The 27,086-nt window shown below is 55.3% G+C and overlaps 1 protein-coding gene across 2 annotated transcripts in view; it reads right to left on the bottom strand.

Annotated features, from left to right (window-relative positions):
- The window catches only part of HYDIN (HYDIN axonemal central pair apparatus protein), a 606,889-nt gene that overhangs the window by 212,905 nt on the left and 366,898 nt on the right, over positions 1 to 27,086 (bottom strand). For both annotated transcript variants that reach the window (XM_068260328.1, XM_068260329.1), the window contains 5 exons: positions 26,084 to 26,225; positions 20,999 to 21,167; positions 19,251 to 19,883; positions 18,405 to 18,629; positions 1,423 to 1,640 (listed from right to left, as the gene is read on the bottom strand). In XM_068260328.1, the coding sequence (XP_068116429.1) occupies positions 1,423 to 1,640; positions 18,405 to 18,629; positions 19,251 to 19,883; positions 20,999 to 21,167; positions 26,084 to 26,225 (1,387 nt within the window). The remainder of the gene's footprint in view (positions 1 to 1,422; positions 1,641 to 18,404; positions 18,630 to 19,250; positions 19,884 to 20,998; positions 21,168 to 26,083; positions 26,226 to 27,086) is intronic.

The raw sequence follows: 27,086 nt of genomic DNA, 5'->3' as shown, positions 1-27,086 counted from the left end.
AAATGCTGAGTGTATTGTGGAAACTGCAATTATTAGAGAATGATGCATTGTTATAAAAACTATACCTGAAAATAAAAATATGAAACTATTTTCTTTGCTACTCATGTTCCATTAATTATCTGTATTACACAAACAATTCATTGTATCATGAGTTTTTTCTACTTATCAGTGTCACTTTAAAAATATAAGTAATCCATTTACACGCCAAAAACAGCATAATTTCAGCCTAATTTCCACTGTTTTCATTTTCCAAACTGCTAGTAACCTAAGCAGCAGCCCATGTGCATTCTGGGGCAGATTTTTTTTCTATTCCTGCAGCAGAGAGTTCCTGAAGACTCCCTGTTACAAACGGCACCTTCAGGTTTTCTGCTGGTGGTAGCGCTTAGCAACTTCTGGATGAACTTCCACTGTCCACCAGCAGATGCTTCAAGTTGTGAACTATGCAGTTCTTCAGCCCACCTGCAGGTGGAACTCTCTGAAGATTGTGAATGATCACATGACCATCAGACAGACTATTTAAAGTGACGCTAAAGCGGAAAAAAACCTCTCGTTCTCGCCCGTCATGTGTCATCGCATGACCTTATGTGTTGGCACGGGTCCAAAGATGGATCGGGAAACACTCTTTGTCAGGTGGCATCGCTGTGAGGTTCCCGGATCAATCTTCAGGTGAGTATTCGGATTTACACAGAGGAACCGGTAGTTTAAATTTACGATCTGCAGCTGCCTCTGTCTCTGCTCACAGCTGTATGTGAACAATCGGTTACTTGAGTAATAGCAGAGACGGACGGAGCTGCAGATCATAACTTAAAACTGCCGGAGGAAGCCTCGGAAGTCTTCCTCTGTTCTCACCTGCAGACAAGAAAGGAAAAAGCTGCCCCAGAATGCACTGCGCCTCGTATTTGGCTTCGAGCACTAAGCATTTTGAGAATAAAAGGGGTAGAAGTTACGTGGAAATCGTGCCGTATTTAGACAGTAAGGGCTCTTTTCCACTATGAAATGCGATCGCGATTGCGATCGCGATTCCGATCGCGTTTCAATTTCCACCATGCGATTACGATTGCGATTGAGCTACTATACTCATTATAGTCCAGCTCAATCGCATACAAAACGCGGCAGGACAACGATTGCGCTTCGACCAAAATCGCATCGCAATCGGATCGCACTAATGGAAATTGCTGCTGCAGTTTCCATTAGTTTAATGTACCTTGCGATTTGCGATCAGAAGCAAATCGCAAATCGCAGGCTAGTGGAAAAATGCCCTAAAGCTGATTACATGTATTTTTATGTAAAGTTTAATCCCACTTTGTTATCCAAATTAGGAGTGTCCATTTAGGTGTCAGCAGTTTCATTGGGCTGTTTTTTTGCAGAAAATCTCCAAACGTTTGCTTTCTTTGTTTTTTACAGAACAATTGCTGATAATACCGCAGTATTTTCTCTTGCTGGACCTCTCCTGTGAGGCTGCCGCGGTCAGTGTCGGAGACGGGGGTCCTGGCTCCAGGCGGGGGAGGAGAACGGCTGTCATGGGTGTGCTGGCTCTTCCGAAGGGAGGAGGAGCGCCTCTTATCTTTCTGGCTCTCACGCCCCGTCTCTCCACCCTTTTCTTTCCGGCTGCGACTCTTTGTGGGCGTCAGCTGCTCCTCCTGCAATCACAAGAGATACGTCTCTCAGGACACTGCCGACGCCCTATAACTCACCAGCTGTAGGTTCTCACCCTACAAAGTGCTTTATACCGTCTTTCCCCAAAAGTAAGACATTCCCCGAAAATAAGACCCATCTTATATTTCAAGCATGCTTGAAATATAAGACATTCGCCGAAAATAAGACATCCCCCCCCCAAACCCCCAAGACCCCCCCTCCCGCCATGCCACACCGCCGATGCTGCCAATTTACCTCCCTGCTGCTGGCCCCCTCCTCCAGCAAATCGGATCTCCATCCGGCATACGCTGTGCATAATTCACTTCAAATCAGCGAGGAAAGGCAGCTAAAGTTGTATAGTAACAGCGCTGCTGTATACAGGAAGTAAACAGAGCTCACTTCCTGTATACGCCGGCGATGATACTGTACAAGTTTAGCTGCCTTTACCTGCTGATAGAAGGGAATTATGCACAGCATATGCCGGATGGAGATCCGATTTGCTGGAGGAGGGGGCCAGCAGCAGGGAGGTAAATTGGCAGCATCGGCGGTGTGGCATCACGGCAGGGGGAGGGGGGTGTCTCTCTTTCTGGAGGAGGGGGCCTGTGTAGGCTGGTGGGGGATCAGACTTTCTGGAGGAGGGAGCCAGATGCAAAGGAAATAAATTGGCGGCAGCATCGGCGGGGGGAGAGGGGGGAAATTTACACTGGCTACATACTACAGAGGGGAAAATTACAAAGTGCCATCAGCAGCAGGATACATCAGTGACTGTGTGTGAACCCTCTCCCCATCAAAAGCTATAGAGGAGAGGTGAATTGCACGCATGGCTGTCAGTACATATTGGCTCATTTTCAAAATATTCAGCAGCCCTCTCTAAGATCCAATATGATGCAAGGTGGGGGGTTCAAATAATTTCGTCCTACGGTAGGAGTTTCTGGCTATATACTGGGGGGGTGGGAGGGTGTCTGGGTATATACTAGGGGTATACTATGGGCTATATATTAATGGAGGTTCCGGCTACCCCCACAAAATATAAGACCTCCCTGAAAATAAGACCTAGCACATTTTTGTAATGACAAATTAATATAAGACAGTGTCTTATTTTCGGGGGAAAACGGTAATTCACCAGCTGTAGGTTCTCACCCTACAAAGTATTATCTGTCCCTGTGTGAGCAAAAAATATACAACAAAGTCCCACATACATTTTTCAATGCTTGGTGGAAACTGTATTGTGCTTTTATAACAGGGAAAAGAGGTATCAATATTGCCAGGCTGCCAAATGCAATGTCCTAGTATGGCTGCCATAGGCATCATCAGGTAGATAAACAGGTACAACATAAACTGGCTGCCACAGGCATCAACCTAGACTGGCTGCCACAGGCATCAACCTAGACTGGCCGCCACAGGCATCAACCTAGACTGGCCGCCACAGGCATCAACCTAGACTGGCCGCCACAGGCATCAACCTAGACTGGCCGCCACAGGCATCAACCTAGACTGGCCGCCACAGGCATCAACCTAGACTGGCCGCCACAGGCATCAACCTAGACTGGCCGCCACAGGCATCAACCTAGACTGGCCGCCACAGGCATCAACCTAGACTGGCTGCCACAGGCATCAACCTAGACTGGCCGCCACAGGCATCAACCTAGACTGGCCGCCACAGGCATCAACCTAGACTGGCCGCCACAGGCATCAACCTAGACTGGCTGCCACAGGCATCAACCTAGACTGGCCGCCACAGGCATAGACCTAGACTGGCCGCCACAGGCATCAACCTAGACTGGCCGCCACAGGCATCAACCTAGACTGGCCGCTACAGGCATCAACCTAGACTGGCCGCCACAGGCATCAACCTAGACTGGCTGCCACAGGCATAGACCTAGACTGGCCGCCACAGGCATCAACCTAGACTGGCCGCCACAGGCATCAACCTAGACTGGCCGCTACAGGCATCAACCTAGACTGGCCGCCACAGGCATCAACCTAGACTGGCTGCCGCAGGCATCAACCTAGACTGGCCGCCACAGGCATGGACCTAGACTGGCTGCCACAGGCATCAACCTAGACTGGCCGCCACAGGCATCAACCTAGACTGGCCGCCACAGGCATAGACCTAGACTGGCTGCCACAGGCATCAACCTAGACTGGCCGCCACAGGCATCAACCTAGACTGGCCGCCACAGGCATCAACCTAGACTGGCCGCCACAGGCATCAACCTAGACTGGCCGCCACAGGCATGGACCTAGACTGGCCGCCACAGGCATCCACCTAGACTGGCCGCCACAGGCATCAACCTAGACTGGCCGCTACAGGCATCAACCTAGACTGGCCGCCACAGGCATAGACCTAGACTGGCCGCCACAGGCATGGACCTAGACTGGCTGCCACAGGCATCGACCTAGACTGGCTGCCGCAGGCATAGACCTAGACTGGCCGCCACAGGCATCAACCTAGACTGGCCGCCACAGGCATCAACCTAGACTGGCCGCCACAGGCATCAACCTAGACTGGCCGCCACAGGCATCAACCTAGACTGGCCGCCACAGGCATCAACCTAGACTGGCCGCCACAGGCATCAACCTAGACTGGCCGCCACAGGCATCAACCTAGACTGGCCGCCACAGGCATCAACCTAGACTGGCCGCCACAGGCATCAACCTAGACTGGCCGCCACAGGCATCAACCTAGACTGGCCGCCACAGGCATCAACCTAGACTGGCCGCCACAGGCATCAACCTAGACTGGCCGCCACAGGCATCAACCTAGACTGGCCGCCACAGGCATCAACCTAGACTGGCCGCCACAGGCATCAACCTAGACTGGCTGCCACAGGCATCAACCTAGACTGGCCGCCACAGGCATAGACCTAGACTGGCCGCCACAGGCATCAACCTAGACTGGCCGCCACAGGCATCAACCTAGACTGGCCGCTACAGGCATCAACCTAGACTGGCCGCCACAGGCATCAACCTAGACTGGCTGCCACAGGCATAGACCTAGACTGGCCGCCACAGGCATCAACCTAGACTGGCCGCCACAGGCATCAACCTAGACTGGCCGCTACAGGCATCAACCTAGACTGGCCGCCACAGGCATCAACCTAGACTGGCTGCCGCAGGCATCAACCTAGACTGGCCGCCACAGGCATGGACCTAGACTGGCTGCCACAGGCATCAACCTAGACTGGCCGCCACAGGCATAGACCTAGACTGGCTGCCACAGGCATCAACCTAGACTGGCCGCCACAGGCATCAACCTAGACTGGCCGCCACAGGCATCAACCTAGACTGGCCGCCACAGGCATCAACCTAGACTGGCCGCCACAGGCATGGACCTAGACTGGCCGCCACAGGCATCAACCTAGACTGGCCGCCACAGGCATCAACCTAGACTGGCCGCTACAGGCATCAACCTAGACTGGCCGCCACAGGCATAGACCTAGACTGGCCGCCACAGGCATGGACCTAGACTGGCTGCCACAGGCATCAACCTAGACTGGCTGCCGCAGGCATAGACCTAGACTGGCCGCCACAGGCATCAACCTAGACTGGCCGCCACAGGCATCAACCTAGACTGGCCGCCACAGGCATCAACCTAGACTGGCTGCCACAGGCATCAACCTAGACTGGCCGCCACAGGCATCGACCTAGACTGGCTGCCACAGGCATGGACCTAGACTGGCCGCCACAGGCATCAACCTAGACTGGCCGCCACAGGCATCAACCTAGACTGGCCGCTACAGGCATCAACCTAGACTGGCCGCCACAGGCATAGACCTAGACTGGCCGCCACAGGCATCGACCTAGACTGGCCGCCACAGGCATAGACCTAGACTGGCCGCCACAGGCATCAACCTAAACTGGCTGCCACAGGCATAGACCTAGACTGGCCGCCACAGACATCAACCTAGACTGGCCGCCACAGGCATAGACCTAGACTGGCCGCCACAGGCATAGACCTAGACTGGCCGCCACAGGCATCAACCTAGACTGGCCGCCACAGGCATCAACCTAGACTGGCTGCCGCAGGCATCAACCTAGACTGGCCGCCACAGGCATCAACCTAGACTGGCCGCTACAGGCATCAACCTAGACTGGCCGCCACAGGCATAGACCTAGACTGGCCGCCACAGGCATTAACCTAGACTGGCCGCCACAGGCATCAACCTAGACTGGCTGCCGCAGGCATAGACCTAGACTGGCTGCCACAGGCATAGACCTAGACTGGCCGCCACAGGCATCAACCTAGGCTGGCCGCCACAGGCATCAACCTAGACTGGCTGCCACAGGCATCGACCTAGACTGGCCGCCACAGGCATCAACCTAGACTGGCCGCCACAGGCATAGACCTAGACTGGCCGCCACAGGCATCAACCTAGACTGGCCGCCACAGGCATAGACCTAGACTGGCCGCCACAGGCATCAACCTAGACTGGCCGCCACAGGCATAGACCTAGACTGGCTGCCACAGGCATCAACCTAGACTGGCCGCCACAGGCATCAACCTAGACTGGCTGCCGCAGGCATAGACCTAGACTGGCTGCCACAGGCATCAACCTAGACTGGCCGCCACAGGCATCAACCTAGACTGGCTGCCGCAGGCATAGACCTAGACTGGCCGCCACAGGCATAGACCTAGACTGGCTGCCACAGGCATCAACCTAGACTGGCCGCCACAGGCATCAACCTAGACTGGCCGCCACAGGCATCAACCTAGACTGGCCGCCACAGGCATCAACCTAGACTGGCCGCCACAGGCATGGACCTAGACTGGCCGCCACAGGCATCAACCTAGACTGGCCGCCACAGGCATCAACCTAGACTGGCTGCCGCAGGCATCAACCTAGACTGGCTGCCACAGGCATAGACCTAGACTGGCTGCCACAGGCATCAACCTAGACTGGCCGCCACAGGCATAGACCTAGTCTGGCTGCCACAGGCATCAACCTAGACTGGCTGCCACAGGCATCAACCTAGACTGGCCGTCACAGGCATCAACCTAGACTGGCTGCCACAGGCATCAACCTAGACTGGCCGCCACAGGCATCAACCTAGACTGGCCACCACAGGCATCAACCTAGACTGGCCGCCACAGGCATAGACCTAGACTGGATGCCACAGGCATAGACCTAGACTGGCCGCCACAGGCATAGACCTAGACTGGCCGCCACAGGCATCAACCTAGACTGGCCGCCACAGGCATCAACCTAGACTGGCTGCCACAGGCATCAACCTAGACTGGCCGCCACAGGCATCAACCTAGACTGGCTGCCGCAGGCATAGACCTAGACTGGCCGCCACAGGCATGGACCTAGACTGGCTGCCACAGGCATCAACCTAGACTGGCCGCCACAGGCATCAACCTAGACTGGCTGCCGCAGGCATCAACCTAGACTGGCCGCCACAGGCATCAACCTAGACTGGCCGCCACAGGCATCAACCTAGACTGGCCGCCACAGGCATCAACCTAGACTGGCCGCCACAGGCATCAACCTAGACTGGCCGCCACAGGCATCAACCTAGACTGGCTGCCACAGGCATCAACCTAGACTGGCCGCCGCAGGCATCAACCTAGACTGGCTGCCACAGGCATCAACCTAGACTGGCTGCCACAGGCATCAACCTAGACTGGCTGCCACAGGCATCAACCTAGACTGGCTGCCACAGGCATCAACCTAGACTGGCCGCCACAGGCATGGACCTAGACTGGCTGCCACAGGCATCAACCTAGATTGGCCGCCACAGGCATCAACCTAGACTGGCTGCCGCAGGCATCAACCTAGACTGGCCGCCACAGGCATCAACCTAGACTGGCCGCCACAGGCATCAACCTAGACTGGCTGCCGCAGGCATCAACCTAGACTGGCCGCCACAGGCATCAACCTAGACTGGCCGCCACAGGCATCAACCTAGACTGGCCGCCACAGGCATCAACCTAGACTGGCCGCCACAGGCATGGACCTAGACTGGCTGCCACAGGCATCAACCTAGACTGGCCGCCACAGGCATCAACCTAGACTGGCTGCCACAGGCATAGACCTAGACTGGCCGCCACAGGCATCAACCTAGACTGGCTGCCACAGGCATCAACCTAGACTGGCTGCCACAGGCATCAACCTAGACTGGCCGCCACAGGCATCAACCTAGACTGGCCGCCACAGGCATCAACCTAGACTGGCCGCCACAGGCATCAACCTAGACTGGCCGCCACAGGCATCAACCTAGACTGGCCGCCACAGGCATGGACCTAGACTGGCCGCCACAGGCATCAACCTAGACTGGCCGCCACAGGCATCAACCTAGACTGGCTGCCGCAGGCATCAACCTAGACTGGCTGCCACAGGCATAGACCTAGACTGGCTGCCACAGGCATCAACCTAGACTGGCCGCCACAGGCATAGACCTAGTCTGGCTGCCACAGGCATCAACCTAGACTGGCTGCCACAGGCATCAACCTAGACTGGCCGTCACAGGCATCAACCTAGACTGGCTGCCACAGGCATCAACCTAGACTGGCCGCCACAGGCATCAACCTAGACTGGCCGCCACAGGCATCAACCTAGACTGGCCGCCACAGGCATCAACCTAGACTGGCTGCCGCAGGCATCAACCTAGACTGGCTGCCACAGGCATAGACCTAGACTGGCTGCCACAGGCATCAACCTAGACTGGCCGCCACAGGCATAGACCTAGTCTGGCTGCCACAGGCATCAACCTAGACTGGCTGCCACAGGCATCAACCTAGACTGGCCGTCACAGGCATCAACCTAGACTGGCTGCCACAGGCATCAACCTAGACTGGCCGCCACAGGCATCAACCTAGACTGGCCACCACAGGCATCAACCTAGACTGGCCGCCACAGGCATAGACCTAGACTGGATGCCACAGGCATAGACCTAGACTGGCCGCCACAGGCATAGACCTAGACTGGCCGCCACAGGCATCAACCTAGACTGGCCGCCACAGGCATCAACCTAGACTGGCTGCCACAGGCATCAACCTAGACTGGCCGCCACAGGCATCAACCTAGACTGGCTGCCGCAGGCATAGACCTAGACTGGCCGCCACAGGCATGGACCTAGACTGGCTGCCACAGGCATCAACCTAGACTGGCCGCCACAGGCATCAACCTAGACTGGCTGCCGCAGGCATCAACCTAGACTGGCCGCCACAGGCATCAACCTAGACTGGCCGCCACAGGCATCAACCTAGACTGGCCGCCACAGGCATCAACCTAGACTGGCCGCCACAGGCATCAACCTAGACTGGCCGCCACAGGCATCAACCTAGACTGGCTGCCACAGGCATCAACCTAGACTGGCCGCCGCAGGCATCAACCTAGACTGGCTGCCACAGGCATCAACCTAGACTGGCTGCCACAGGCATCAACCTAGACTGGCCGCCACAGGCATCAACCTAGACTGGCTGCCACAGGCATCAACCTAGACTGGCTGCCACAGGCATAGACCTAGACTGGCTGACACAGGCATCAACCTAGACTGGCTGCCGCAGGCATCAACCTAGACTGGCTGCCGCAGGCATCAACCTAGACTGGCCGCCACAGGCATCAACCTAGACTGGCTGCCACAGGCATCAACCTAGACTGGCTGCCACAGGCATCAACCTAGACTGGCCGCCACAGGCATGGACCTAGACTGGCTGCCACAGGCATCAACCTAGATTGGCCGCCACAGGCATCAACCTAGACTGGCTGCCGCAGGCATCAACCTAGACTGGCCGCCACAGGCATCAACCTAGACTGGCCGCCACAGGCATCAACCTAGACTGGCTGCCGCAGGCATCAACCTAGACTGGCCGCCACAGGCATCAACCTAGACTGGCCGCCACAGGCATCAACCTAGACTGGCCGCCACAGGCATCAACCTAGACTGGCCGCCACAGGCATGGACCTAGACTGGCTGCCACAGGCATCAACCTAGACTGGCCGCCACAGGCATCAACCTAGACTGGCTGCCACAGGCATAGACCTAGACTGGCCGCCACAGGCATCAACCTAGACTGGCTGCCACAGGCATCAACCTAGACTGGCTGCCACAGGCATCAACCTAGACTGGCCGCCACAGGCATCAACCTAGACTGGCCGCCACAGGCATCAACCTAGACTGGCCGCCACAGGCATCAACCTAGACTGGCCGCCACAGGCATCAACCTAGACTGGCCGCCACAGGCATGGACCTAGACTGGCCGCCACAGGCATCAACCTAGACTGGCCGCCACAGGCATCAACCTAGACTGGCTGCCGCAGGCATCAACCTAGACTGGCTGCCACAGGCATAGACCTAGACTGGCTGCCACAGGCATCAACCTAGACTGGCCGCCACAGGCATAGACCTAGTCTGGCTGCCACAGGCATCAACCTAGACTGGCTGCCACAGGCATCAACCTAGACTGGCCGTCACAGGCATCAACCTAGACTGGCTGCCACAGGCATCAACCTAGACTGGCCGCCACAGGCATCAACCTAGACTGGCCGCCACAGGCATCAACCTAGACTGGCCGCCACAGGCATCAACCTAGACTGGCCGCCACAGGCATCGACCTAGACTGGCCGCCACAGGCATCGACCTAGACTGGCCGCCACAGGCATCAACCTAGACTGGCTGCCACAGGCATAGACCTAGACTGGCCGCCACAGGCATCAACCTAGACTGGCCGCCACAGGCATCAACCTAGACTGGCCGCCACAGGCATCAACCTAGACTGGCTGCCACAGGCATCAACCTAGACTGGCCGCCACAGGCATCAACCTAGACTGGCTGCCGCAGGCATAGACCTAGACTGGCCGCCACAGGCATGGACCTAGACTGGCTGCCACAGGCATCAACCTAGACTGGCCGCCACAGGCATCAACCTAGACTGGCTGCCGCAGGCATCAACCTAGACTGGCCGCCACAGGCATCAACCTAGACTGGCCGCCACAGGCATCAACCTAGACTGGCCGCCACAGGCATCAACCTAGACTGGCCGCCACAGGCATCAACCTAGACTGGCCGCCACAGGCATCAACCTAGACTGGCCGCCACAGGCATCAACCTAGACTGGCCGCCACAGGCATCAACCTAGACTGGCCGCCACAGGCATCAACCTAGACTGGCTGCCACAGGCATCAACCTAGACTGGCCGCCACAGGCATCAACCTAGACTGGCTGCCACAGGCATCAACCTAGACTGGCTGCCACAGGCATAGACCTAGACTGGCTGACACAGGCATCAACCTAGACTGGCTGCCGCAGGCATCAACCTAGACTGGCTGCCGCAGGCATCAACCTAGACTGGCCGCCACAGGCATCAACCTAGACTGGCTGCCACAGGCATCAACCTAGACTGGCTGCCACAGGCATCAACCTAGACTGGCCGCCACAGGCATGGACCTAGACTGGCTGCCACAGGCATCAACCTAGACTGGCCGCCACAGGCATCAACCTAGACTGGCTGCCGCAGGCATCAACCTAGACTGGCCGCCACAGGCATCAACCTAGACTGGCCGCCACAGGCATCAACCTAGACTGGCTGCCGCAGGCATCAACCTAGACTGGCCGCCACAGGCATCAACCTAGACTGGCCGCCACAGGCATCAACCTAGACTGGCCGCCACAGGCATCAACCTAGACTGGCCGCCACAGGCATGGACCTAGACTGGCTGCCACAGGCATCAACCTAGACTGGCCGCCACAGGCATCAACCTAGACTGGCTGCCACAGGCATAGACCTAGACTGGCCGCCACAGGCATCAACCTAGACTGGCTGCCACAGGCATCAACCTAGACTGGCTGCCACAGGCATCAACCTAGACTGGCCGCCACAGGCATCAACCTAGACTGGCCGCCACAGGCATCAACCTAGACTGGCCGCCACAGGCATCAACCTAGACTGGCCGCCACAGGCATCAACCTAGACTGGCTGCCACAGGCATCGACCTAGACTGGCCGCCACAGGCATCAACCTAGACTGGCTGCCACAGGCATAGACCTAGACTGGCCGCCACAGGCATCAACCTAGACTGGCCGCCACAGGCATCAACCTAGACTGGCTGCCACAGGCATAGACCTAGACTGGCCGCCACAGGCATCAACCTAGACTGGCCGCCACAGGCATCAACCTAGACTGGCCGCTACAGGCATCAACCTAGACTGGCCGCCACAGGCATAGACCTAGACTGGCCGCCACAGGCATCAACCTAGACTGGCCGCCACAGGCATCAACCTAGACTGGCCGCCACAGGCATCAACCTAGACTGGCTGCCACAGGCATCAACCTAGACTGGCCGCCACAGGCATCAACCTAGACTGGCCGCCACAGGCATCAACCTAGACTGGCTGCCACAGGCATGGACCTAGTCTGGCTGCCACAGGCATCAACCTAGACTGGCCGCCACAGGCATCAACCTAGACTGGCCGCCACAGGCATCAACCTAGACTGGCCGCCACAGGCATGGACCTAGACTGGCTGCCACAGGCATCAACCTAGACTGGCCGCCACAGGCATCAACCTAGACTGGCTGCCACAGGCATAGACCTAGACTGGCCGTCACAGGCATCAACCTAGACTGGCTGCCACAGGCATAGACCTAGACTGGCCGCCACAGGCATCAACCTAGACTGGCCGCCACAGGCATGGACCTAGACTGGCCGCCACAGGCATCGACCTAGACTGGCCGCCACAGGCATCGACCTAGACTGGCCGCCACAGGCATCAACCTAGACTGGCCGCCACAGGCATCAACCTAGACTGGCTGCTACAGGCATCAACCTAGACTGGCCGCCACAGGCATCAACCTAGACTGGCCGCCACAGGCATCAACCTAGACTGGCCGCCACAGGCATCAACCTAGACTGGCCGCCACAGGCATCAACCTAGACTGGCTGCCACAGGCATAGACCTAGACTGGCCGCCACAGGCATCAACCTAGACTGGCTGCCACAGGCATCAACCTAGACTGGCTGCCACAGGCATCAACCTAGACTGGCCGCCACAGGCATCAACCTAGACTGGCTGCCACAGGCATAGACCTAGACTGGCCGCCACAGGCATCAACCTAGACTGGCTGCCACAGGCATCAACCTAGACTGGCTGCCACAGGCATCAACCTAGACTGGCCGCCACAGGCATCAACCTAGACTGGCCGCCACAGGCATGGACCTAGACTGGCTGCCACAGGCATCAACCTAGACTGGCCGCCACAGGCATCAACCTAGACTGGCTGCCACAGGCATAGACCTAGACTGGCCGCCACAGGCATCAACCTAGACTGGCTGCCACAGGCATCAACCTAGACTGGCTGCCACAGGCATCAACCTAGACTGGCCGCCACAGGCATAGACCTAGACTGGCTGCCACAGGCATAGACCTAGACTGGCCGCCACAGGCATCAACCTAGACTGGCCGCCACAGGCATCAACCTAGACTGGCTGCCACGGGCATAGACCTAGACTGGCCGCCACAGGCATAGACCTAGACTGGCCGCCACAGGCATCAACCTAGACTGGCTGCCACAGGCATCAACCTAGACTGGCTGCCACAGGCATCAACCTAGCCTGGCCGCCACAGGCATCAACCTAGACTGGCTGCCACAGGCATCAACCTAGACTGGCCGCCACAGGCATCAACCTAGACTGGCTGCCACAGGCATAGACCTAGACTGGCCGCCACAGGCATCGACCTAGACTGGCCGCCACAGGCATGGACCTAGACTGGCCGCCACAGGCATCGACCTAGACTGGCCGCCACAGGCATCGACCTAGACTGGCCGCCACAGGCATCAACCTAGACTGGCCGCCACAGGCATAGACCTAGACTGGCCGCCACAGGCATCAACCTAGACTGGCCGCCACAGGCATCAACCTAGACTGGCTGCCACAGACATAGACCTAGACTGGCCGTCACAGGCATCAACCTAGACTGGCTGCCACAGGCATCAACCTAGACTGGCCTCCACAGGCATCAACCTAGACTGGCTGCCACAGGCATCAACCTAGACTGGCTGCCACAGGCATAGACCTAGACTGGCCGCCACAGGCATCAACCTAGACTGGCTGCCACAGGCATAGACCTAGACTGGCCGCCACAGGCATCAACCTAGACTGGCTGCCACAGGCATCAACCTAGACTGGCTGCCACAGGCATCAACCTAGACTGGCCGCCACAGGCATCAACCTAGACTGGCCGCCACAGGCATCAACCTAGACTGGCCGCCACAGGCATCAACCTAGACTGGCTGCCACAGGCATCAACCTAGACTGGCCGCCACAGGCATCAACCTAGACTGGCCGCCACAGGCATCAACCTAGACTGGCCGCCACAGGCATCAACCTAGACTGGCTGCCACAGGCATCGACCTAGACTGGCCGCCACAATCATCAACCTAGACTGGCCGCCACAGGCATCAACCTAGACTGGCTGCCACAGGCATAGACCTAGACTGGCCGCCACAGGCATCAACCTAGACTGGCCGCCACAGGCATCAACCTAGACTGGCTACCACAGGCATAGACCTAGACTGGCCGCCACAGGCATCAACCTAGACTGGCCGCCACAGGCATCAACCTAGACTGGCCGCTACAGGCATCAACCTAGACTGGCTGCCACAGGCATCAACCTAGACTGGCCGCCACAGGCATGGACCTAGACTGGCTGCCACAGGCATCAACCTAGACTGGCCGCCACAGGCATCAACCTAGACTGGCTGCCACAGGCATAGACCTAGACTGGCCGCCACAGGCATCAACCTAGACTGGCTGCCACAGGCATCAACCTAGACTGGCTGCCACAGGCATCAACCTAGACTGGCCGCCACAGGCATCAACCTAGACTGGCCGCCACAGGCATCAACCTAGACTGGCCGCCACAGGCATCGACCTAGACTGGCTGCCACAGGCATAGACCTAGACTGGCCGCCACAGGCATCGACCTAGACTGGCCGTCACAGGCATCAACCTAGACTGGCCGCCACAGGCATCAACCTAGACTGGCCGCCACAGGCATCAACCTAGACTGGCTGCCACAGGCATGGACCTAGACTGGCTGCCACAGGCATCAACCTAGACTGGCCGCCACAGGCATCAACCTAGACTGGCTGCCACAGGCATCAACCTAGACTGGCCGCCACAGGCATCAACCTAGACTGGCCGCCACAGGCATCAACCTAGACTGGCCGCTACAGGCATCAACCTAGACTGGCCGCCACAGGCATCAACCTAGACTGGCCGCCACAGGCATCAACCTAGACTGGCTGCCACAGGCATCAACCTAGACTGGCTGCCACAGGCATCAACCTAGACTGGCCGCCACAGGCATCAACCTAGACTGGCCGCCACAGGCATCAACCTAGACTGGCCGCCACAGGCATCAACCTAGACTGGCCGCCACAGGCATCAACCTAGACTGGTCGCCACAGGCATCAACCTAGACTGGCCGCCACAGGCATCAACCTAGACTGGCCGCCACAGGCATCAACCTAGACTGGCTGCCACAGGCATAGACCTAGACTGGCCGTCACAGGCATCAACCTAGACTGGCTGCCACAGGCATCAACCTAGACTGGCCGCCACAGGCATAGACCTAGACTGGCTGCCACAGGCATAGACCTAGACTGGCCGCCACAGGCATAGACCTAGACTGGCCGCCACAGGCATCAACCTAGACTGGCTGCCACAGGCATAGACCTAGACTGGCCGCCACAGGCATCGACCTAGACTGGCCGCCACAGGCATGGACCTAGACTAGCCGCCACAGGCATCGACCTAGACTGGCCGCCACAGGCATCAACCTAGACTGGCCGCCACAGGCATCAACCTAGACTGGCCGCCACAGGCATAGACCTAGACTGGCCGCCACAGGCATCAACCTAGACTGGCTGCCACAGGCATCAACCTAGACTGGCCTCCACAGGCATCAACCTAGACTGGCTGCCACAGGCATCAACCTAGACTGGCTGCCACAGGCATCAACCTAGACTGGCCGCCACAGGCATCAACCTAGACTGGCCGCCACAGGCATAGACCTAGACTGGCTGCCACAGGCATAGACCTAGACTGGCCGCCACAGGCATCAACCTAGACTGGCCGCTACAGGCATCAACCTAGACTGGCCGCCACAGGCATCAACCTAGACTGGCCGCCACAGGCATCAACCTAGACTGGCCGCCACAGGCATCAACCTAGACTGGCTGCCACAGGCATCAACCTAGACTGGCCGCCACAGGCATCAACCTAGACTGGCCGCCACAGGCATCAACCTAGACTGGCTGCCGCAGGCATCAACCTAGACTGGCCGCCACAGGCATCAACCTAGACTGGCTGACACAGGCATCAACCTAGACTGGCTGACACAGGCATCAACCTAGACTGGCTGCCACAGGCATCAACCTAGACTGGCCGCCACAGGCATAGACCTAGACTGGCCGCCACAGGCATCAACCTAGACTGGCCGCCACAGGCATCAACCTAGACTGGCTGACACAGGCATCAACCTAGACTGGCCGCCACAGGCATCAACCTAGACTGGCCGCCACAGGCATAGACCTAGACTGGCCGCCACAGGCATGGACCTAGACTGGCTGCCGCAGGCATAGACCTAGACTGGCTGCCACAGGCATAGACCTAGACTGGCCGCCACAGGCATCAACCTAGACTGGCCGCCACAGGCATCAACCTAGACTGGCCGCCACAGGCATCAACCTAGACTGGCCGCCACAGGCATCAACCTAGACTGGCCGCCACAGGCATCAACCTAGACTGGCCGCCACAGGCATCAACCTAGACTGGCCGCCACAGGCATCAACCTAGACTGGCCGCCACAGGCATCAACCTAGACTGGCCGCCACAGGCATCAACCTAGACTGGCCGCCACAGGCATCAACCTAGACTGGCTGCCACAGGCATCAACCTAGACTGGCCGCCACAGGCATCAACCTAGACTGGCCGCCACAGGCATCAACCTAGACTGGCCGCCACAGGCATCAACCTAGACTGGCTGCCACAGGCATCAACCTAGACTGGCTGCCACAGGCATAGACCTAGACTGGCTGCCACAGGCATCAACCTAGACTGGCTAACACAGGCATAGACCTAGAATGGCTGCCACAGGCATAGACCTAGACTGCCATAGACTGGCTGCCACAGGCATAGACCTAGACTGGATGCCACAGGCATGGACCTAGACTGGCTGCCACAGGCATGGACCTAGACTGGCTGCCACAGGCATGGACCTAGAATGGCTGCCACAGGCATAGACCTAGACTGCCATAGACTGGCTGCCACAGGCATAGACCTAGACTGGATGCCACAGGCATGGACCTAGTCTGGCTGCAACAGGCATAGACCTAGACTGGCTGCCACAGGCATAGACCTAGACTGGCTGCCACAGGCATGGACATAGACTGGCTGCCACAGGCATAGACCTAGACTGGCTGCCACAGGCATGGACCTAGACTGGCTGCCACAGGCATAGACCTAGACTGGCTGCCATAGGCATAGACCTAGACTGGCTGCTATAGGCATGGACCTAGACTGGCTGCCACAGGCATGGACCTAGACTGGCTTCCACAGACATGGAACTAGACACTGGGTGCCACAGGTATGGACCTAGACTGGCTTCCACAGACATGGAACTAGACACTGGGTGCCACAGGCATAGACCTAGACTGGCTGCAACAGGCATAGACCTAGACTGGCTGCCATAGGCATGGACCTAGACTGGCTGCCACAGGCATGGACCTAGACTGGCTTCCACAGACATGGAACTAGACACTGGGTGCCACAGGTATGGACCTAGACTGGCTTCCACAGACATGGAACTAGACACTGGGTGCCACAGGTATGGACCTAGATTGGCTGCCACAGGCATGGACTTAGACTGGCTGCCACAGACATAGACCTATACTGGCTAACACTGACATAGACCTAGAATGGCTGCCACAGGCATAGACCTAGACTGGCTGCCACAGGCATAGCCCTAGACTGGCTGCCACAGGCATCGACCTAGACTGGCTGATATAGGAATCAACCTAAACTGGCTGACCCAGGCATGAACCTAGACTGGCTGACACAGGCATAGACCTAGACTGGCTGCCATAGGCATGGACCTAGTCTGGCTGCCACAGGCATGGACCTAGACACTGGGTGCCACAGGCATGGACCTAGACTGGCTGACACAGGCATCAACCTAGACTGGCTGACTCAGGCATCAACTTAGACTGGCTGCCTGCCACAGGCATCAACGTAGACTGGCTGCCACAGGCATAGACCTAGACTGGCTGCCACAGGCATCAACCTAGACTGGCTGACACAGGCATCAACCTAGACTGGCTGACACAGGCATCAACCTAGACTGGCTGACACAGGCATCAACCTAGACTGGCTAACACAGGCATAGACCTAGAATGGCTGCCACAGGCATAGACCTAGACTGCCATAGACTGGCTGCCACAGGCATAGACCTAGACTGGCTGCCACAGGCATGGATCTAGACTGGCTGCCACAGGCATGGACCTAGACTGGCTGCCACAGGCATGGACATAGACTGGCTGCCACAGGCATGGACCTAGACTGGCTGCCACGGGCATCAACCTAGACTGGATACCACAGACATCAGCATATTTTGGAAAGAAAGGTTTTATATGCATCAGCTTATCCTGAAATAGACTAGCTCATGTAAGAACCTTGAACTGGCTGCTCCAGGTATACCGTACTTCTTTTGTAAACTAGATGGCCTTCACGTGCTACTCAGAAAAAAAAATCTGGCTACTTACCTTCACCAATGGAATAGCTAGAACTGGATCTTGTTCAGGCTCTGGCTCCTTCTTCTCTTCGACAATCACATTGGGGTCATCAGGAGAGGCTGCAATAAAGGTGAAGTGTGCAAGAGTCTCTTGGTCAGTTGGGGGAGTCCTCTGCTCTGGAAAAGGGACAACTGTGAAGATGTAAGGAGGTGGGATGGGAGGACCAGAAGAACCTAGACCAAGCCCTTCAAGTACCTGTCAGGATCAAGAATAAAAAAAGTTACAAAAGGACCTGAGAGTATCAACACATCCACTTTCCAAAGTCAGAACATGAATGTGGTCATCGAGCACTCCAACTAAATCTAACTAGCCAAGCAGACATGAAACTGGGAGCTTCACCCTTCCTGTCATCCACAAACCAATGGGAGCACCTCACCTGTTTATGCTTTCTTTAGTTTGTGGACAGCTGGAAGAGGTGAAGTAAAGCTCTAATTCAAAGGCAATATTGTCTTTGACTGATGATGGTCCAATGTTCTAGCGTCTCTGTACCCGTCATGAGAAAATATGTTTGGGTTATAATAAAGGTGCTATCTAATAAACACAACGAACCCCTAGCCCTTTTTAAAGCTTTTGTTTTCATTCCCTGTGGACTCTAACCTCCTCACCTTACTTCACAATGAATCCCTAGCTCTTCTTAATGCTTTTGTATTTATTCCCTGTGGACTCTAATCTTCTCACCTTACCTCACAACGAACCCCTAGCTCTTCTTAATGCTTTAGTATTTATTCCCTGTGGACTCTCACCTCCTCACCTTACCTCACAACGAACCCCTAGCTCTTTTTAACACTTTTGTATTTATTCCCTGTGGATTCTCACCTCCTCCACTGAAGGCAATGTCCCACTCTTTAAGATCTTCTGCTCACTTGGCTCATGATCACCGGACACCTGAAGGTCATACTGAGGGATCCCCACCTCTGTCTTTATAGCCTTCAATATCTCCTCACGAATCTCTTGTTTGTCCTGCTGTAGTCCTGCCTCATCCTCAATCGTTTTCAGCTTATCCATTCTCTCCTTCTCTTGACGCTCTTTCTCAGCCTTTTCCCGTTCATGTTTTTCCTGCTTTTCTCTTTCACGGTCCTTGCGGGATTTTTTCCCTGAAGGTGCCTGTCGTTCTGGTGCCAGTTCCTCCCCCTCATGCTGGCCGTCCTCTGCAGTGGCGGATTGCAGCAGGATGCCCTGCACTCGGTCCCAAGCAGCCAAGACACAGGCGACATCTTTCTGAGAGGACTCGTAGTTCTTGAATCTCTGAATCAGTTGCTTTTCATCTTCACTCAGAAGGTCTTTCTCGGGATCTTCTGGAGTCATCATATGGTGGTGGGGAAACTCCTTACTCTTCTTCTTCCTGTCCTCTGGTTCATTAACTGCAGAATCTGATCTGTTCATGGACACTTTTCTCTCGACTGCAGAGTCCATTCGTTGTTCTGACTTCACAGCTAGCAGGCTTGGGACCTACAGAGGAAGAAACAGAGATAATATAAAGTACAATTTCCAGATTTTTCTGGGTTCAACCTGGGCCGGGGGGGGGGGGGGGGGGTTTTCTCAGATTTTTCTGGGTTCAACCTGGGCCTGGGGGTTGGGGGGGGTGTCTTTGCCGAAAAATGGGCGTGGGGGGATGGGGGGTTGTTCATGGGCGTGGCCATGACATTGTATGGGCGGAGCGTGACCGTAACCCCAAAGCAGCAAATATAGCCAACTATGACCATTAAATAATAAATGCAGCAACAGTTACCCCAGACACCAGAAAATAAATGCAATTTGTGCAACATTTCAGCAGAAAACAAATGCAATTTGGGCAACATTTCAGCAGAAAACAACCGCAATTTAGGCAACATTTCAGCAGAAAACAAACGCAATTTGGGCAACATTTCAGCAGAAAATACACGCAATGTGGGCAACATTTCAGCAGAAAATACACGCAATGTGGGCAACATTTCAGCAGAAAATACACGCAATGTGGGCAACATTTCAGTAAAAATACACGCAATGTGGGCAACATTTCAGTAGAAAACAAAAACAATTTAGGCAACATTTCACCTGCAAAAAAAGGAATTTACTCACTTGACAGAAGTCTCCTCACCCGGCCGGCCTCTGGCGCGCAGCCCGAACCATCTTCCTGCAGTCTCCCGCGCTGAGAGGAATAGCAGGGCTACGGGAAGATGGCGCCCGAAGCCCTGTACTGGAGACACAAATAGTCTCCAGTACAGGGCTTCGGACGCCATCTTCCCGTAGCCCTGCTCTGCCTGCCGGAAGACTTTGCATGCTGGAGCGGGGCTGCGGTCTATGAACTGGCACGGCGTCTATTAGACACCGCGGCCAGTTAATGCAATGGACAGTGGCCAGAGCCCCGAGGCCGGGACATCCCACGGCTAAAAGCGGGACGTTTCCCGGGACATATCGCAGCCTGGGACAGGGGAACCCGAATCCGGCTAAAGCGGGATGTCTGGTCAACGTATATAAAGACACCAGTAAACAGAACCTATTACCACAGATACAGTATATCCCTACAGAAGAGCTACATAGCTCTATAGTCTGGAATTGCTGCTGGATCTATCTGCCATCCATACCTGCTTGTTCCCAACCTGACTCTTCTTTCCATCCTTGTCCTCCTTCACAGAATCCCGGCTCTTTCCTCTCTTCGGCTTTTTCTTCAGCTCTTCTTGCTCTTTCTGCTTCAACAACTCTTCCTGCAGCTTTCGCTCTTGTTCTTCTCGAGCCAGACGTTCTTCCCGCTCCCTGCAAACCAAAACAGAAAGCGGGAAAGAGTGTGAGGCACGGAGAAGGGGAACGAGAGAAGGAACGTTCAATAAAGAGAGGCGGTAAGCAGAGGCCTAGCTAGAGATTATGGGGTCCCTTAACAGAATTTATATGGGGCTATCAGATCTAGGCAGTCTTGAACAATGCCACCTACCCCTACCCTATGGGATATGCATACCTCCCATTTTGTGGAATCAGAAACTGGGAAACTTAGGCCACACCCCTAGCCACACCCCCAACACACCCCTAGTCCCGCATACCAGAAAGATTTTTTACGATTTTTTTTAAAATTAATAATCCTTCATGTAGTAAATAAATATACCCTGCCCGTGGGTGGGGAGGAGGGTGCCACTGGAGAGGAGGCGGGAAAAAAATGATTGAGGCGCCAGCCGCCAATACGAGATGCGGGATGCCTGGCATCACATACATTCCTCCCTCCTCCAAATGTGCCCCCCCCCCCCTGCTTGCAGAGTAAAGTGTGCGCAGCGGAGCGGCCTGTCTCCTAATCTTACCATTGATCCATGTGTACCGGCAGCTGACTCTTCTCTGCTTCCTGTTTCCTGTGACGTCACAGGAAGCAGAGTGTAGTTGGCTGCCGGTACGCGAGGATGAATGGTAAGATGCCAGCCCGCTCCGCTGCACACTTTACTCTGCAAGCAGGGGGGGGGGACATGGGGGGCACATTCGTAGGAGGGAGGAATGTATGTGATGCCAGGCATCCCGCATCTCGTATTGGCGGCTGGCACCTCGATCATTTTCCCCCCCTCTCCGCCCAGCCAGCCGGGGCACAAAGGGGTCATAGCGGGACATCGGGAGCGCCCCCGAAATTGGGACAGTCCCGCAGGATTCGGGACACTTGGAGGGTTTGGATAGGAGTTGACTAGGCAATGTATATTTCTATACGATGTACACTGCAAACAGTCTATGGGCTCTAACAAAGTCACAGGGTGGAGAAACACAGGAAAAGGAATAGTTAATACATCACCACTTGGGCCCCCTATGCTCCAGGGCCCCATATCAGCTGCTATGGCTATTGCTACGCCCCTGGCGGTAAGTAGCCAATAGAAGGAGAATGAATAGGTTAACACAAGGAAATGAAGAGCAGTTACATCGACCACCAATTAAATGCTGTATATGCAAATCAATGGGCGGAGTGATTGGGGCTGGTAGTTGACAGTCAGTGATCAACCATGTTTAGGGCCTGTTTCCACTACACACAGATTCTAGATGCAGAAAAACTGACTCCAATCAATGCCGATGGGCCCTTTTCTAATAAACGTGATTTGATTCTGATGCAGAAAAATGATGGCTGACATGTTGCAGATTTCTGAATGTAGAAAAACTCGCTCCAATCTCTAATGTGCTCTTTGTATGGGAAACAGATGCATGATGCAGAGATCTGTATTGTAGAAACAGGCCCATAGGCATTCATTGGGGTCGGTTTTTCTGCATGAGTTGTCTGACAGGTTTGCATTGCTGCCAATTGTTTTTCTGCAGGTGAAAAACGCTTTCAAGTGACAACTAGCCCATTGATTAACATTGGTGGTAGAAAATGCACAGAAACACTGATGAGTGGAGACGGGCCCCAAGGAGAGAGATGAAATTCATTTCATGCCCCGTGTGATAACAGCAGTGGCTTACCTAGGGCATTTGACAACCGGTGCTGGGTATTAAAAGACAACACCCCCCCTCCAAAAGTAAAGGAGCGAGTGCGGCATGTTAAGCTACTTATCTGCTTCCTGCGTTCCAAGCGCTGGCGTGCAGTGTCATCGTCACGAGACACTGGTCTTCGCCTTCTCCACCGCTTACTGTGCTTTCTGATTAGCGGAAGTGACCCTCCCTCCCTACCGCTGTCCCTCCTTTAGCGCTGCTTCCCCCTCCTGCTCATGGGCTCTGGGGGAGACCTTGACGACACCCCCCCTGCTGTCTGTGACTCGGTGTGCCACGCCCCCTGGAGCCCCATGGCAGGAACACCTCTGGGTAACAGAATGCTGCCCACTGAACTAGGCACTACAGGTTCCCTATGCCTGAGAGAAAATTTTAAAAAGAGCTAATCAATTGCAAAGCACTCAGATAAAGCGCTTATAGTGTGGATCCGGCCTGTGAGGGGGAAAGTGAAGGGCTGGGGAAAAAGAACAGAAAAAAAAGGAAAGAGTGGCAGGGGCATAATTACATTGAGCCAGGCTCCATCGCAGAGATCCCCCCACAGGACACACAGGGGCGGGGCGGGTGCCATGGGGTGCTGTATGGCACCTGTACAGTGACACACAGGGGCGGGGCGGGTGCCATGGGGTGCTGTATGGCGCCTGTACAGTGACACACAGGGGCGGGGCGGGTGCCATGGGGTGCTGTATGGCGCCTGTACAGTGACACACAGGGGCGGGGCGGGTGCCATGGGGTGCTGTATGGCGCCTGTACAGTGACACACAGGGGCGGGGCGGGTGCCATGGGGTGCTGTATGGCGCCTGTACAGTGACACACAGGGGCGGGGCGGGTGCCATGGGGTGCTGTATGGCGCCTGTACAGTGACACACAGGGGCGGGGCGGGTGCCATGGGGTGCTGTATGGCGCCTGTACAGTGACACACAGGGGCGGGGCGGGTGCCATGGGGTGCTGTATGGCGCCTGTACAGTGACACACAGGGGCGGGGCGGGTGCCATGGGGTGCTGTATGGCGCCTGTACAGTGACACACAGGGGCGGGGCGGGTGCCATGGGGTGCTGTATGGCGCCTGTACAGTGACACACAGGGGCGGGGCGGGTGCCATGGGGTGCTGTATGGCGCCTGTACAGTGAAGATGAGCGCAGAGGAGCTGTCCCGCCTCCAGAAGCTGGCAATGTGTGGCTCTGCTGCTGCTCTGCGGTAGGTACAGGAGTGGGCCCCCCAGCTACGGCGGGGGTCGCAGGGCTATTGTTAGACCCATGATGGAGGCGGAGCAGGAAGGCAGACTCGGTAGGGGAAAGATTGGGAGAGAAAGGAAGAGAAGGACAGGGAGGAGTGATAGTGGGCGGAAGCATAAGACAGAAAAGCAGGAAGAGAATATCAGAGAGACAGGAAGTATAAGGACGTATAAAGCCTGATTTACTAAGGCATACCTGGGCTGAAGATAATCAGAGATCATAAGTGATGCTGTAAAACTGGCCTGGATTCACTACAAATCATCAGATATACGATGGCAGGGATATACAACCCTTTCCCGGGTTACATCACAACCTACGCACAACTGCTAATTCACTAAGCTTTCAACAACCCCTCTGTATGATTTGATATGACCCAGCCACCTAACAGCGGACAATTTTGTAAAACGGGACTGTCAGCCATAGAATCAAATTCCATGTACCCAGTGCTCTGTGTTTATTATGTAGTCTACATCCAGCCCCTGAATTGCAAGCATTCCAATATAATCATAAATGTTTCTGCTGTAATAAATCTTATCTCAGTCAGCCTGGCTCTATTCTGGTACATTGCCGGGGAGAGGGAAGCTTGTTATCTCCCCTCCCACCTTGCTGCTCCTCACTGATTGGCTGAGGGCAGTTCAGTGTGACAAGAGGCTGAGAAGGGAAATACACCTCACCCCTCTGCAGAAGCTGCTGAAATACGATCCATGCTGTGCTTACATATGTTTACTTAGCACGCTAGATATGCACTTTCTAGTACAGAGCTCAGTGGGGAGGAGGACTGGCAATGCATATGCCATTTCAAGCAGGAGAAAAAAAGAGTGAGGGAGGAAATGACATCAGGATTGGCTTCTGTCAGAGGCATTAAAGATGGAAAATGCCTGGAACAGTTTTCTCTTTATTTGCTATATAAAATTCACTTAAATCAACACATATGTTATGTAAGTAGAACAAGTATTTCTCTACTTATATATGTGTTTTTCCCCTGGGATAGTATGGCTGTCCCTGCTGCTTTAAACATTCCAGTCATTTTTTTCAGGATCAAATAGGATGTTTGATGCATCACAGACTAGCAAACTGTGCTCTATATAATGTGCAAAATTCTAGGTACACTACAGAGCGGCCTAACTAGCATACCTCTCAACCTTGTGAGATGAGAAATAGGGATACTTAAAGGAGTCATCAGGGAAAAAAATAACAAAACAAGTGCTTCCTCCAGCCCCAAGCTCCCAGCATGTCCATCACCGCAGCTCTGCATGCAGCTGTTCGCCGCAGCTCCCTCCCGGTCCCCGGCGATGACGTCATGCCGACCTCCAGGTCGCTCTGTACTGCGCCTGCGCGAGTGGCACTGTCAATACCCGCCACGTGGGCCGCAGGCGCAGTAGATCTGGAGGTCGGCCTGTACTGCGCCTGCGCGAGCGGCGCTGTCAATCACCGCCACGTGGCCCGGAGCGGACTGCGCAGGCACAGTAGATCTGGAGGTCGGCCTGACATCATCGCCGTCATATTATTTTTTTCCCCAACTCCTTTAAGCCACGCCTTTGCCACACCCCTGATCACGTCCCTGTCAAACCCGTAGTCACGCATACCACAAAGATTTCATAAGAAAGATATGCTGTTTTTTAATTCAAACCACACTGGTCCTTTCTATCCTGGTTCATTTTCCTTCATAGTAACATTTGAAAATAAGAAAGATATCAATTTAAAGCAGGGGAATAAAGTTTAGAGTCAATTAAACACATTTTTCAGTACAGAAATAGATATATTTACATAGAAAGAGGGACAAATGAGGAGGAAAGATGGACAGAGGGACGGGGCTCCAAAAGAGGGACAGAGGGACAGAGGGACAGGGCTCCAAAAGAGGGACAGTTGGTAGCTATGTAACGAGTAGCTTCATGATGAGATACTCGCATGCCTGCCAAGTAGGAACCAGCCTTCACTGAGGTGATTTCTGCAGGAAGAACAACAGAGATGAATCAGGGAGAGTCGGAGATCAGACCTTTTCTTGCGCTCCCGCAAGGCTTGTAGGCGCAGAGCATCGATGCTCGCTCGTTCTTCAGCTGGTAGGCGCTCATATTCCTCCTCATCCATCTCCTCCATGAGGGCCTTATCTTCTGCCAGAGCCCGCTGCTGCTTCCACTCTGTTCACAAAGGTAACATTAGCCAATATTTGATGTATACAGTATCATTCTAGCAGCTTATGCTATATTACCTTTTTTAAGCATCCTAGTCTTTGTCTTTTGTTTTTGCTTCTAATGCAGCTTTACAGCATTGACTCTGGTTGAGTAACTGACTGTGAGCCGGTACTCTAACCTCCTCTCCAAGTCTGATGCCCCCGACTAGCCAGTACTCTAACCTCCTCTCCAAGTCTGATGCCCCCGACTAGCCGGTACTCTAACCTCCTCTCCAAGTCTGATGCCCCCGACTAGCCAGTACTCTAACCTCCTCTCCAAGTCTGATGCCCCCGACTAGCCGGTACTCTAACCTCCTCTCCAAGTCTGATGCCCCCGACTAGCCGGTACTCTAACCTCCTCTCCAAGTCTGATGCCCCCGACTAGCCAGTACTCTAACCTCCTCTCCAAGTCTGATGCCCCCGACTAGCCGGTACTCTAACCTCCTCTCCAAGTCTGATGCCCCCGACTAGCCAGTACTCTAACCTCCTCTCCAAGTCTGATGCCCCCGACTAGCCGGTACTCTAACCTCCTCTCCAAGTCTGATGCCCCCGACTAGCCGGTACTCTAACCTCCTCTCCAAGTCTGATGCCCCCGACTAGCCGGTACTCTAACCTCCTCTCCAAGTCTGATGCCCCCGACTAGCCGGTACTCTAACCTCCTCTCCAAGTCTGATGCCCCCGACTAGCCGGTACTCTAACCTCCTCTCCAAGTCTGATGCCCAGGACTAGCCAGTACTCTAACCTCCTCTCCAAGTCTGATGCCCCCGACTAGCCGGTACTCTAACCTCCTCTCCAAGTCTGATGCCCCCGACTAGCCGGTACTCTAACC

The sequence above is a fragment of the Hyperolius riggenbachi genome, chromosome 11, assembly GCF_040937935.1.
Source record: "Hyperolius riggenbachi isolate aHypRig1 chromosome 11, aHypRig1.pri, whole genome shotgun sequence".
NCBI lineage: Eukaryota > Metazoa > Chordata > Amphibia > Anura > Hyperoliidae > Hyperolius > Hyperolius riggenbachi.
The sequence above is the reverse complement of the archived record's forward strand: the minus strand, read 5'-3'. Positions and strand labels throughout refer to the sequence as shown.